General features: G+C 43.1%; 1 protein-coding gene across 5 annotated transcripts in view; it reads left to right on the top strand.

Annotated features, from left to right (window-relative positions):
• The window catches only part of FBXO38 (F-box protein 38), a 1,054,306-nt gene that overhangs the window by 280,506 nt on the left and 758,400 nt on the right, over positions 1-15,400 (top strand). For all 5 annotated transcript variants that reach the window (XM_069651425.1, XM_069651428.1, XM_069651424.1 and 2 more), the window contains exon 9: positions 195-325. In XM_069651425.1, the coding sequence (XP_069507526.1) occupies positions 195-325 (131 nt within the window). The remainder of the gene's footprint in view (positions 1-194; positions 326-15,400) is intronic.

Here is a 15,400-nt window from a genome sequence, read left to right as displayed (position 1 = left end):
ATAAATGCATAAATAAATAGTCTTCAATTGTATCTTTTTTATGTACCATTTGTACAAACTGATAACCTGCTATATGCTTATATACTGCATACCCTGTTTATAAAAGCAGTGTCCTTAATCAAAAATTCTAAAATGCTGTCTGTGATATAGGAACTCTCTTTTTTTGTTGCTAACATGATCCTTGTTGTCAATAGATTACACGAAGTGCGTATCCAGCCTTCCCTGACCAAAGATGGCGTATTTTCTGCACTGAAGATGGCAGAGCTGGAGTTTCCACAGTTCGAAACGCTTCACCTGGGATTTGTGGATGAGTTCCTCTTACAATGTATGAATGTCTTTTTGTTTGTGCTACTTGTATTCTTTACATGCTATTGGTCACAGTTTGTGTTGTAGTTGGCTTAAACATGAATAGTTATATTGACATTTTCTTGCACCTTTGTTTTGGAGAAATGTAAATAAAATGTTACTTTGCTCTGTGATTTGGTGCGAAATCTCGCTTTACTAACAGCTATACAAAGAGTGCTTGATATGTGAATTATGACACATCCTTTTTTTCTACTTTGTAACAGGATTGATTTTGGTTTCTTTTCACAAAAACCTTAAAATGTCATTGATTGATGGAAGAGCCATACTTTTTGTTGAAAGTATTGAAATGCGTTAGCTTCTCTTCATGCTAGCTGTTGAATTCAGAGCCCTTTTCTTTGCGAAATCCATAGTTGTCCTGTATTGCTGCAAGACAAAGTCAGTGATGATTTATTTGAATTTTAGTGTACTTTTTGTTCAAAAATACATTTATTATATCAGAGTACAGTTTTTAATAGCCAAAACGTGTTCTAATACGTGTATGTTAGCAGCGTTTTCCTAAAGTCTACTTGAGGTAAGACTGTTGGGTAAGATTTTCATATCAATGATAAATCTTCCTGACCTGTCAGCCCCTTAACTTTTTGCTGGACTGGTAGATACTTCTTCCTTATACCTCCTGTGAGTGGGAACCTTTTTCCACACTCACAGAATCTTTTACTCTTTATGGGTGTCATTTTTAAGACTCTCCATAGTCTTTTAAAAGTTATCCTGTATGACAACTTTTTGGCAATAAGTGCCTATTGTTGCTGAGTTGCCCTAGGGGCTCCACTTCTTTCTCTGGCTAACCTTGTGACAACTACAGTTCTCAAGGGTATTTTATTCGGTGAGACCAGCACCCCCCACCTTATGGGGAGTGCTGGGTAGATGGGGAGTATCCCCTTTCTCATTTTAAATGTAACATTTATTTTACAAGGACAAACTTGCCTTTAATGGTTGATGTCAGTGAACCTTTGTATTAATTCCGCACAGCCCCGGTAAAGGCACCCATGGGTGCTCATTTTACCAAAATGGCCCTGTATTTTTTTTTGGCCATTTCAGCATTCCTTCTCCTTTCTTGTTCCTTCTCCTGACATCCAGGGTGGAAAACACCTTCGTGGTAAGTTAATCTTTGGTGGGAATCCTGTGGATTCCCTGCCCAGGCTCCAGAGTGTCTGTGAAGGCAGGAAGCGAGGGAGGAGTCAAAACTCTGCAGCCCTTTGTCTTCCGGCCTGATAGCAAGAATCCCGTTTAAACTGGAAGCCTAGCTGCCCTGAAAGGATTGCTAAACCCCCCGAAGTTTGACTGTTACAAGGCTGTGTGATTTGCTGGGTTCCTGCATGAAAGTCGGATACTAGAAGCTGAAGAGGATGTCGACCACAGGAACCAAATTTGAAAAGGAAGATGAAGAAATCTCCGCTGAGATGATTTCCAGTGACCGTAGAGCCTGCTGTGTAACTGGAACCTGCTGTAGCCCTTTCTTCTAATTGACCTAGGGACCTCGAAAAACGACAGCTCGACCCAGAGCCTGGTGAGATCCACAAGACTCAAGAAGACCTGCATTTTGAGCCATCCTACGTTGTGCTGCGACATTGCTGGGCTACAATACCACAATACCCTGGCACCTCGAGCCATTGTGCACTTGTTAGGGAGAATCCTCCGAAATGTGCTAATTCCTCTCTACAGTAGAGACCCCAGCTCTTTTGCTGAACTTTGGGACCTGTACTTTTAATTCAATCTGTTTTCTGTGTTTCGTTTGGTTTTTGGAGTCTGACAAACTCCATAGGCATCTTTTTGGATTGTCGCACAGCACCTTCTATTGCAGTGACACAGGGAAGTCTTTCAGATTTCCCAAGGTTTAAATACCTTTTTCTTGGATAACTCCTGTTTCCAAGAACAGTGAAGTGAAATTGACTTTACTTACATTGTAACTTTTTAGACCCAGCACAAACTATCTTACAATAGTTGAGGGGTTACTTAGTATCCCCTTTGTCTAGCTTCTCATGTAACATTTTTTATGTTACCCTTTACACAATTAATGGATGGTGGCAGTGGTTACTTTTTACTAACGTGTTGTGTTTTTACCGTGGGCTGCGTTTGTAGACACAGTGAAGCACCCATGGGTGTCATTTTCGTCAAAATGGCCCTGGTCTTCTGTTTTAGCCACTTCTTGTTGTTTAGGGCCTTCTTGAGATTTACTCTGCGTGCCAAACCAGGTTTAGTCCCTTTGTTCGGTATATCTTTGGTGGGCTTCACGAGTGAAAGGAGTTTCACGTTCTCATACTCCTGTCTTTCAAGTTCACCCACCTCCATCGCAGCATCAATTGCAACCTGGGGAAGCCCAGACAAAAGCCAAGGAATCGACTGATTCCCTGTGAGACCCTGAATCTCATGACTTTATAAAGCACTCAACCAATCCAAAATATCAAGTTGCACATCATACATACTCACTGTTTCTTTGAGCAAACGAGGCCTCTTGGGACTGGAAGACCTAGAGGACTCTGGGAGGGAAACATTTTCAAGAGAAAATCTTTTCATTTAAAGAGCATGTTGCTTTTCCAGTTCCCTGAGCTTGATGTCCTGATGTTTTGGCTTTAGCTTGCAACCTTTTAAATTCCAATTCGAGTCTCATTTAGTCAAGAGACACATATTCTGGACTCCGTGATGGACCTTGTGGGGTCCCAGTGGATATAGGTTGAGGCAAAAGGGCCTGCTGAGACAAAGAGTGGCTCCTATCCTGGGACTCGTCTCCCTCCTCTGACTCTTCTAAGACATTAGTTAGACTCTGAATTATCAATTTCCACATTTTCTGGATTAGTAGGAGATACAGGCCTGCTATCCAACATTTGGTGAACAACCTTGTAATCAATTCATTTTTCTTTCCTTTAACAGGGAGATTCCTGATCTTACACATTTCTTTCAGTTGTTCTACTGTTAGAATGAGCAGGGCTTCCTGTTTGAAGTTATCCATACTAGGCATGTTACTATTGCTGTTCTAGTGGAATTTAGCTTGTGAAGGTTTTTAGTTGAACAAAAGTAAAGCAAACACTCAATGTAACACCTCTACAATAGATCCTCACCGCCTGCCACCAGTGTTAGGCAAGATTGTGTGCAGTACCCTTTGGGAGACTACAGCAACCCTTGTCCTCCTGGCAAGAGGGAACCCAACCTTTGGTAGAAGTCTGTACTACAGAGGTTTTTTAGTGTGGCTGAGCAGCCAGGATTCTCTCCAGTCAGCAGCTTTTGGCGGCAACTCGTGGTTGTTCCCACCTAGGCACCTGTGTGTCTGGACAGGGAGTAAGTGGGGGAGGAGTTTTTCACCCCCCTGCTCTTTGTCTGCCCGAGTGCCTGAATGGAACCTGCTCCCAATGGGGATCTGGCTGTCCCAATTGGACAGCCACCCCCCTTTCCTTAAACTACTTAGAGATTGCAGAGGAGAGTGTGCTGAAACTGAATTAAAGGTGAGGTTCCTGAGGTGAAAGGCAAGTCGACCACTGGAAACTGAAGTAACCGAAGAAGACAACCAGAGACACCTGCCAGACCCTTTGCAACACCGTGAAGCGACCACTGCTGTCCTGCCCCAGTTTTCTATGCTACAGAGGAACTCTGAAGAGGACTCCTTCCCTTTGACTGATGGCAACGTCCAGTCCAGAGATGCTGTGCCTTTCCAGAGCTGACCGCGAATACCAGGAGACCACCGACCCAATTGCAGTGCATAGTCTTTGAAAGGGCAAATCCGTCTAGGTCTTTGCTAAGCTCCAAGTGAACCTCCAGAGACACAATCCGACTCATCCAAGTCCCCTCACCAGAGTGCTCGACTCCAGGAATCGAAGAAGATTTAACAGGCGAATCGTGTGCTTAGTTGGTGCTGCAGAAAAGGCACCAAAACTGCCGACTTACCAGAGAAACTGAAGAATCTGTGCCAGAGCTCTTTTCTCAAGACTACTGCTGAGACATTGTTTATTGTCCTGCCTTTCATCACCAGACCAAGGAATCTGGAGACCGGGTTGATCTTGGCTACAGAGAGGAGAATCCAGCCACAAACATTTCTTCTAACCTAAGGTACTGTGGGCAGAAAAGGTATTGCTGACCTTTAGTCCAAGAAGTTGCTCCAGAGCATTTGAGTGCATACAGAGGTGTCCACGGTGTCCACTCTTACCTCTGCCAGCTTGTGTCCCTTTTACGAGTCCTTTAACAGGGTCTCCGATGTTATTCTTCATAGAGACTAGAAGTATCCCGAGGAACTTTTGCTGTTTCCCTGCTTCCCTGCTTTGTGAGAATTTAAGCCCTCTCAGAACTGACTTTTGCTGCTAGTTAGGAATTGGACTTTAAAGCATTAGTTTGCTCCGAAACCATCTCTAAAACCTTAAAGGATAGTTCCGGGACTTTTTTTTTATTGTCCCTACGGTTCGGCCATGTGTTTTTAAGCATAAATCGGTAGATCGTAGAAAACTTTCCTATGGACCTTACCCGACTTTTCGTCCATTAACGCACTCGAAATCAGCCGCCATTTTCTGATAATCCTATCATTTCCCCCCATCGACCTGGCTCACCTGCTTTTGCGGCACTAAATCAAATCCCCCGCCCCTGAGCCTGACATCAGCAGACGCGTACTGCCCATTTCCCAACGCCAAAGCACGTTTCGTGTCAACAATCGCTGCGCCTCAGCTAATGAAGTGTCGCCATGGAAATGGCAGGACGCCTCTTTCCTCAATAAGTATAAACACACCGTTTCACAACACACAGCAGCAGATTTTCGATTCCATTACTCTCTCTGTGTTACTTTGAGTATTCTGTGACTCGTTTCTGTGCTCTGGTCAGCTACCTTCGCCGCTTCTAGGCCTTGTGAACACCTGTACCATCTCTGTAAATTATTTTACTTTCTTTACCACACAATGGCTACAATAATGCCGTATATGTACGAGCCCGAGTACACCGAGGAAGAACTACTGGAAAGGCAAGCACGCGAAAACGATGGGGATTCGGACGGCAGTTGGGAGGACCAGTCAACAGATGAAGAGCCTGGACCATGTCGCATGGACGGCATCTCCACCTGGTGCACGTGCAATCGGTGCGAGCTAATGCCAACTGAGGAGGAGAACTGCTGCTGCAGTGAAAATTCCGGGTGCTTGGCCTACATTTCGGAAGGCGAGCCAAGTCCGCAATGCATCACCGAGCTGCCAGAGTTCAGGGAAGCCTGCCTCTCACGGACTGTGTTGAGGATGATGATGGTGCTTATGCACGAACTTCGCGGCACTGTTCGTCCGCGTAATCCGAGTAACGAGTAAGAATACTCTGGTTGTGATGTCAGTTATGCCACTACTATTTCATGGTCGTCTCCCACATATAAAATTACATCTACATATCATTCGAATGCATGTAAATTGGTTCCATATTGTGCATTTTCTAGATAGAATTTTTTTCAAAGCAGAATGACATTTTTTACCTGAATCGACAGTGATAAGAAAGTTTTGTCATTTTAATACAGTTTGCATCTTTCATTTTCACAGGTGGTACAGGCTGGTGGCCTATCGTTGCTTCACTTGGTGGCTTCACGGGAGGCTCGGACACCGCGTTCGGAGAGTAATACCTGCCTGTGCGGTACTTGCCATTAGACATTTCCCCAGCGACAGTGGACAATACCGCGGATTTTCCCTGGATGTGCTGCAACCGGAACTTTACAATGTGTAATGTTTATTATTTATGTTCAATTGAAATTAAGATCTAAAATAAAACCCAACATATATTTTAACAATGGTTGTTTTGATTTTTTAAATGAATCTAGTGTGTCTCCATTGAATAGTCTTCCTGTGCCTTGTCTTGTCACACCACATGTCTCCGGCCAGCATCCTCCCTCACGCTGGCCGCCCACCTTCAATCCACATAACCGTTGAACCCATATGCAGCAGACATACATATGTTATTTTGCGGGTTGGCATCAAGCCTCCCGGCCTTGCCTCCTCCCCCAAAAATACTTACCACACCACTTTGTTCAAGCGTTGGCAATAAAAGGCCGTTGGATTTTATTGATACAAAACATGGTTATAGGTAAATAATCAATATGGTTGATCATAATAAATCATCCTTTTGGGCACCGGGTACAGAGATGACCCCCTCTGGCCCGTGCCGCCTTGCCACCACAGGCCAGCCTGCTGCTGACTAACTGCCTAGGCATCCAGGGTCTCCAGGGTGAACTGCACCCATATATTCTCCTGGGAGGGTGAGGTATTTATAAACTCACCCCCCTGCCTTCCATGTAATAGATCCTGCAGCCTGCCTCTTACATGCAGTTAGATGGCCTCTCCTTGGTGAGGCCCTGCGGCCAACGAGTCTTGTCTGCACGACCACCGCCCCAATCCACCCCCCCCCGCCCTATCAAAGGCAGTTCGCACCGGGGTACTTGCGCTGGCAAGTGGAGCTGTCAGGGAGCGATAAAGGCCAAGAGGTGCCAAAGACCATGTACACTTCAAAGTGGTCTATAGAGCATGGGTTGTTGTTCCCATGTCTACCTCCAGACCCCGTGTCTCCTGCCAAGCATCCCCCCTCACGCTGGACGCCCCCCTGCAATCCACATAAGTGTGTCTCCATTCACGAGGCTTCCTGTGTCTTGTCTGCACGACCACCGCCCCAATCCACCCCCCGCCCTATCAAAGGCAGTTCGCACCGGAGTACTTGTGCTGCCAAGTGGAGCTGTCAGGGAGCGATAAAGGCCAAGAGGTGCCAAAGACCATGTACACTTCAAAGTGGTCTATAGAGCATGGGTTGTTGTTCCCATGTCTACCTCCAGACCCCTTGTCTCCTGCCAAGCATCCCCCCTCACGCTGGACGCCCCCCTGCAAACCGCATAATGCCACGACATATACACGTCATTCATTCACAAACACACCCCTGTTTCGAATTCTTTATAACCCACTTCATATTTCTAATGAGAACTTCTTTGCGCTTTGCTAGTCAACCCGTGAAGGTGCTGGTTATCTGCTCTTCGTCTCTGTGAACTTCCGTGACCACTTCGAGGAAACTCGTCAGTTTGCAACCTGTGAACTGCTCCCTGTTCTACGACAAGAAACTACTCTGATCCCTGCATCTAACTGTTTGTTCGTCAAGGTAAGGCCATGTACCATAATCATTTTGCGTCCAATTTCTTTTCGTTCAAGACAGTACATGCAAGGAACTAGTCACATGTTCTGAGTTTAGTCAAATTATTTTTCTATTTTTTTAAAGTTATTCAAATACTTATCCGCATGTGAATAACATGTATAGTTCCAAGAACCAAAACGAACCTTGCATTGAACCTTTTATGTGTCATTTCATTTTTTAACACATTGGTATTCATAGAGAATTGTTGATCTTTACTTTTCAGAACTTTCCACAATGCCTGCCTGTTCCATTGGCGGTTGCCCTTCGAAGACCCATAATAAATCTGAAGGTACTATAATGCATGTTTTCCCTAAGACAATAGATCAGATAAGAGAATGGGTCCGATATTGCGGATATCCACCGTCTGAGCTTGAAAGTAGAGTCCTAGAAGTCTTTGCGGACAAGAGGGGTGATCGATACCGCATCTGCAGCAGGCACTTTAGCTCAGACATGTACTCCACATCATTGCTAATAAAGAAGAACACACCGCGAGCGAAGCGAAAATTGCTCTCAACCGCTATTCCCACTCTATTCGTCCACATCCCTCCACTGGTGAGTCAAGTTTACGTATTTATCTCTCGGCCTTGCGGTAGTGTGTAGCATTAGCTAACAATAATTTCCCCATTTATGTATCCACTCAATATGAAGGCGGAAGATTCTCCATCCGTGTCGTTATTGCAGTCATCAGCCACTTCAAGCGCCTATCGGGTAATCTTACTTAGCTATTCTGCCACTGACTTGTTTTAGGCATGTAAATCAATAGTTTTAATTTATCGTGTGATTTTACCTAATGGTACACCCTTGTACTCGTCCTCTAGTCTTTGTTTTCAGTTATAATTATTGTTATCCAAAATAATGCAAGTACTGTCTTTCAGGGAGATGCTGAGGAGTCCAACGCATTGACGACAACCGTTGATGTCACTCAGATGCTCGAGGTACGTTTCCGGACAGTTCCATCGATGGAGATCATCAGATCTTGCATTCTTGTAGCGTGATTGTTACACACAATGTTTCTTTCGTTTTTAGCCATTGAAATGTCCTTCTGTCGTCGCCCTCCTATGTGTCTTCTTTTTTCAATATTGTGTTCATTACTAATGAAAGTCCTATGTTTCAGGGAGTCGATGGAGCATTAGTCCAAGAAGAAGGGGGAGCATGCAGTTACGGGTCGGCGCAACAGCTTGCAGAAGTGTGCACCGCAGTTACATCGTCCCTTGATGTTCTTATGCATTTCGAGGTATGGATACTGACAGTTCGATCAAGCGAAATCATATGACGTGATTACATCCGCTATACTTCCTTCTTTATTAACGCAAGTACTATGTTTCAGGGAGATGACGGAGCTTCTTCTACAAGAACATCACCCCTAGTAGTTGATGCAGATCTCTGGGTGGTGACACTTCCAACGATCGAGCAAATCGAATCATATTTAGATATCCATTATTTATTTTAGACAACTGATCATTTGTGCAGGTCTATTTAGATGAGCCGTTGACGCCTGCACAAAGTTTATGTTCTTTTTAACAAAATAGAAAACCATACTAATGCAATTACTGTGTTTCAGGGAGTTACTGAAGCATCATCTTCAATAATATCATCAATGGAAGTCTATGAGGAGCCCGAGGTATGGATCTTGACAGTTCCATCTAACTAGATCAACAATGCGTGAATAATTGTCGTTTGAATGTTCTACACAAAGCGTTCATTCGTGTTTTGCTATTGAGATGTACGTGGGTATTCGTCCCCAAGTACATTTTGTGTTTTCAATATTATTATACATACTAATGAAAGTTCTATGTTTCAGGGAGTCGATGGAGCGTCAGTGCGTGATGGATGTGCTTATCATGAAAATATAGTCGTTGCAGCGCAAGAGGAAGTGGAGACATGCACACACGAGTCGGAGCAACAGCGTCCTGATGTTGAAGTTCGAGGCAAGAAAGTTTCAAAGAAAAGAAAGCAAAAGAAGGTTAGTGTCCTGGTCACTATATTATGTTGTTTTTCACTGTTAATAGTTCAATACTGTAAGTTGTGTTTAAACTGAACATCCCTTTTCCAATCTGTCCTCTCGTTGCGAGTGGGTGTACGAACTAGATCTACACAGACAGTGAAGCGAACGAGAGATGTTGCTTGTCAAACCTTTTGGCAGGGACTTGAGACTGGAGATGCATCGTGCCAATGGGAAGAATATGAAGTGATTGACAACGGAGCTATACCACCACCAGCCATTGATAGTGAATGTCCTCCTGGTAGTTCGGATGCAGTCGGAGATCAATTCACAGAATCCACACCCGCAAAAACTAAGACCGCGAGAAAGTTGAAGAAATTGTTTTATTCACCCATCGCCGGAGAAGGAACAGATGTTGCAATGGAAGAGAATGAAGTGGACGACAATGAAACACCATCAATATCACTGAACATAGCGGAAGACGATATCAGAGATTCTACCTTTCATGTGAGTGACATGTCCTCAACGTTACAGGCCGAACCAGCTGGGATGCAGAGTGACAGTATAAGGAAAGAGGCCAAATTCATTGTATTCGATAGTTGTTTGATTGATATTATTATTCGGATGAAATGTGGGCATTCGGTTGGTGGGGAAGTATGTGGGGAGCCATTGATTAATGTGACTCGTGCAATTCGAGGCACTAACCTTAAAATACATGCCACCTGTACAAAATATCATCCTTTCTCATGGTCTGCACAACCCATGCTGGGGCAACTGCCAGCAGGCAATCTACTTTGTGCAGCGGCTGCACTTTTTAGTGGTTCAAGTTTTAAAAAATTAGAGTCTTTCTTTCAGTTTGTGGGAATCCATTTCATTGCGAAAACTCAGTTCTACAAATACCAAACCGATTATCTATTTCCAGCCATTAGCGAAGCTTGGAGAATGGAAAAAAAGTCTATTGATAGTACATTCGCGGGCAAACGGTTCAGGCTAGCCGGTGATGGACAGTGCGACAGCCCAGGATTTTCAGCCAAGTACTGCACCTACCACTTTCAGGACATGGAAAGTAAGAAAATTGTGAGTTTGGTGGTCGTGCAGGTGTCACAAAGTACATCCTCAGTGGCCATGGAGAAAGTTGGCTTTGTAGCATCATTGCAAGAACTACAATCGCGGGGAATGGTGATCGACCTGATGGCCACGGACAGACACGTTTCAATTGCCAAGACAATGAGAGAAGAGTACAAAAATATAAATCACCAATTTGACGTTTGGCATCTTGCAAAAACAATCAATAAAAAATTGTCGGCTGCAGGTAAAAAAAAAGATATGCAAGGTATTTCACAGTGGTCCAAGTCAATCAGCAACCATCTTTGGTGGAGCTCAAAAACATGTGGAGAGTCGTTGGAAATTCTACTGGAAAAATGGCGGTCAGTAATGCTACACTGTAGCAACGTTCACAGCTGGACCACAAACCAACATTTCCATAATTGTGAACATGGCCATTTGTCCACAGAGGAGGCACGGAAGAAGAAGTGGTTGATTCCTTCATCACCCACTCACAAAGCCATTGAAAAGATTCTATTTGATAAAACTATAACAAGAGATTTGAGGGGACTCAAGGAATTCTGCCACACAGGAGATTTGGAGGTGTTCCACAATATGTGCCTAAAGTACAGGCCAAAACGATTGCATTTTGGCATGGAGGGCATGATAAATCGGACTCTTCTAGCGGTCTTGGCACATAACCATAATGTTGGTCGTCAACAAAGTAGGACGACCGGAACTTTAGGGACGCTTCGCTACAATAAGGCCTTCACTAAAAGAAGTAAACAATGGGTGATCAAACCAGTGTTTGAGGATATGCAATATGAGTTTATTGAGAGACTTATTGTTGATGTCCTAGATAGGCACATACATGGAGTTGTGAACGAACCTGTGCAGGGGACAACTGCATTGCCACCCAACATTGCCTCTGTTCCATGTCCACCTAAAGAAGAGCTCATTGAGAAATGCACATCACGGTTTAAATGATTGTAATTTGATTGTCTGTTCTCTCGAGTCTCCTCATGTCGCAGGCCCATTGAATATGTGTATCTATGTAATGTGTAAATAAAAGTGATTGCTCTGTGAGTCCTGTGAGATGGCCTTACACTGAATGTAGCTAACTAGGAATGTGTGCTCGTTCAAAGTGAAGGTCAGCTGCTTTGATTTTTTGCTCGGGTGCCGGAATGGCCCACGACTCGGTATAAGGTTCTATTGTTATTTGACCTTGACAGGCCGGGACCATCCCGAAAGACTTCTTTTTGGGGGTGTGGGGCAATAACGTAAGAAACGATAATGAATAGAATTTCAGAAACGAAAGCCATTTAATGTTCGTTCATTAGAAGAAATAACATCGGCATAGAAGGAGTGGTATTTCGGGGCTGCCCTACGCACAGACACAATGGAAAATGCAAATATAATGTAAGTAACTCTTTAGATGAGTTTATACCGCAATTTAATTACTATACAGTAGCTTTAAAGACGGGTTAAGTTGTACTTGTTCGTTCTATGTGGCATATTGTTTTGTACCGCACACTATCTTGAGGAGAACCATCTCCTTTTACGGAAGCACCTCAAAACCTTCCTCTTTGCTTCTGCTTTCTCTCTCCCTCTCCCCTGCTACAACTGGTCCACTGTCTGCGACCTCGGTCCTGGGCCCTTCCACTCTCCATCTGCACTGCCTCCCTGTCAACCCCTGCACTGGGGGACTGTCTCAGTATCCTACAGCCCCCCCTTGACGTATAATACCCAGTTGCACTGTCCTAGCTATGAAATAATTTCCCGACCTAATATATAAAATGAATAATTTTAATAAAGATCTGATGGTGAGACTAATTTCATTTTTTATGTTTTTAAAACAGGTACATCCTTCATTATTGTATGTGTCACGAGTACCAGACACCGGCGGATGGCTTTTACAACCGCCAGTTGCTTCTCCGCGTGAACAACGTTACCACCCTGACCATTTTATGGGACGATCGCCAAGTACAAGTATGCCCTTACGCGGTACTAACGGCTAGATGCAACATACAGACCGTTGTGGTGGCCTAGTGCCTCGTTGTTGGAACAGCCATGCGATTATCAGTGCGACCGAAGAGCTTATTTTATCGTAAACCAACACCCTGTGTACTGCACACGAACATCGCTTGCCTCAAGACGAACTATTTTGGATCGAGAGCAAAGACAAATGCAAATCGCTGAATATTCTCTAAACATTTGATGTCCAATAAATGTACTTTGCCAAATGTACAATCTTGCCGTTTGCTTTTAAACCACAGTTTCATATTCCGAATTGTGGCGCTGTATTGTGAGATGATCTAAGACCCTGTGTACAGCAAAGGAACATCGCGTGCCTCAAAACAAACTTTTTGGAACGTGAGCAAATAAAAATGCAAATCGCTGAATATTCTCTAAACATTTGATGTCAAATAAATGTACTTTACCAAATTTACAATCTTGCGGTTTGATTTAAAAGTACAGTTTCATATTCCGAATTGTGGCGCGCTGTGTTGTGAGCTGATCTGTGTTGGTTTCCGGGTTCTGTGTGGAGTCGCGTAGAAGACGCCTGGGCGCGTTTGCCTATGCAGCACAGTCACGTCACGTCACGGATAGAGGCGGGGAATATGAATGTTTTGATAGTCTGTTTCAGGGGCGGGGGATTTGATTTAGTGCCGCAAAAGCAGGTGAGCCAGGTCGATGGGGGGAAATGATAGGATTATCAGAAAATGGCGGCTGATTTCGAGTGCGTTAATGGACGAAAAGTCGGGTAAGGTCCATAGGAAAGTTTTCTACAATCTACCGATTTATGCTTAAAAACACATGGCCGAACCGTAGGGACAATAAAAAAAAAGTCCCGGAACTATCCTTTAAGCTATGCTACTGTTTGACTAACCAACTGTTTTCCTTCCCCAAAGACATTATTTTATGTGGTTTGCTAACTAAATACAGTTAGCGTATATCTGTCTGTGTGCAGTATTACCGATAATACGGTAGAATTGTCAGTGTTGAACTCTATTTTAAAATATCTTGTGTAAATATAATAAATGCATATCTTATATAAATGTAGTAGTGTTTCTTTGATCTGCTTTACTAACTGGGTTCAGTGTACTTACCTGCAGCTCACATCTTCCTCTTATAATCCTGACTGCTCTTGCACACTACCAAGGTTACAGAAGTAGTACATACTGATACTAAGAGTTGGGGACCTGTATACCATTGGGACAGTTAGTCTTACCTCAAGTGGACTTTAGAAAAACTCCCCTAACATCTATGCATTTGGGGAAGGACCATGCCACTTTTGCTTTAAGCGGCGAGATATCAGGCTCACACTGGACTCAATAAGGTTACTGCGTTCTCACATTTTAAAATGTTTACAGTTTAGCATTCATTCATTGCAGGCTTTCCAATTACCAGTATTTTATTTAGTGGAAAAAAGTATTGGAACAAATATTGTCTATTTTATTTTTGGTATAATTTATTAAATGCATCCTCCATACATCAGGATGTATAAATTGTCGAAATAAAGTATGAACTAAAAACATTAATACTGAGCACCATCCATGTTTTAAATTAATTTTGAATAGTCTCCTGGCAAACTTTGTGGTACTGCACCCTCAGTTGCCACCTCCTTGCTGCTTATCTACAGCTGTGAGCTGGACTTATTGCTGTGTAAAGCATTCTTAAAGCAACCAACTTAAAAAGGAACGTCACTTCTACAGCACACACAAGTCTACCTCTATATCCTATGCACCTATCTCTACCTGGCTTCAACACACCCTCAAACTTATTTATTTTATTTCATTGTTTCTTATAACTTGCTTAATACCATACCTGAGTTTGGTTTCTAAGCACGGATCCGGGATTCAACCCTCTGTTGCTCTGTGGTAGAACAGTTTTTCTGAAGTCCAACTAAGGGTTTGGCAAAACCATTCAATTGAGGCCGTACAAATCTCCACTTTTAGTATAAGGCTGTACCACCTGATTTCAGGGTAGCGTAGACAGAGCAGCCAGGCATATCTTAGGAGGGAGAGAGAGCTGTAGAATCAGTACAAATGCTGTTATAGTACAAACAGCCCAACAAAACACTGAAACACTAGGTTATTGTTAACATAAATGGTTTATTTAAAAGTCAAGTAGGCTAAGATAAATCATGGGGGAAATAAGTACCATCACATTATATATAACCACAATTATAAAAAAAACACACCACTATGCTTGAAGGTACACAGACCAAAGCATATAACCTTATTTGGAACACCTAACAGGAGTTCTAGCGAAGTCAAAACCAATAGTTACTTTTAGATTACTTGAAGTAATACCAGCGTAGTATACCCTATAAATTGTACCATGCAGCTCAGCTGAAAATCACATAGTAATATCAATTGGGCAATATACTTTCCGATCTAGTGAAACACAGATTCTAGGAACAGTATACACCTATAACTCTGATTCAGGATAACACATTTATTCTAGGGGAGTTGGAACTGGGGTGTAATATTAAATTACAGTTGCTTTTCAGCTCACATACTAAGGGAAGCAATAACTTATTTTAGGATAAGTTATACTCACGGTAAACCTGTACACTTTTTATAGGAGCTGTCAGCCACTTAAAGGCAGGTGTAAACCTAAGACTCTTTTTGCGTCCGTCTAAAACTGACTTGGAAAAGCAAAACCCAATGTTACTCTTTATGAATGACTCAAGGTTATTCTAAGTAGGTACAACCTAATGCAGACTTATTCTGGACAGGCTAACAGCAAGTCGGGGGGGAAGCAAGACCCAGTTTGGGGACACTCATACATTTATCATACTGTCTTCTTTCTTTGCCATTTTAGTGTTTCTTGTCCTTTCTTGTTCCTTCTCCTGACATTCAGGGCGGATAATTCCTATGTGTGTTTATTTTTAATTTTTTAAAAAATTTTTTTGGGTGACTCCCCACCCAG

The sequence above is a fragment of the Ambystoma mexicanum genome, chromosome 3p (assembly GCF_040938575.1).
Source record: "Ambystoma mexicanum isolate Mex_15411 chromosome 3p, UKY_AmexF1_1, whole genome shotgun sequence".
NCBI classification, from domain to species: Eukaryota; Metazoa; Chordata; class Amphibia; order Caudata; family Ambystomatidae; genus Ambystoma; species Ambystoma mexicanum.
The sequence above is the reverse complement of the archived record's forward strand: the minus strand, read 5'-3'. Positions and strand labels throughout refer to the sequence as shown.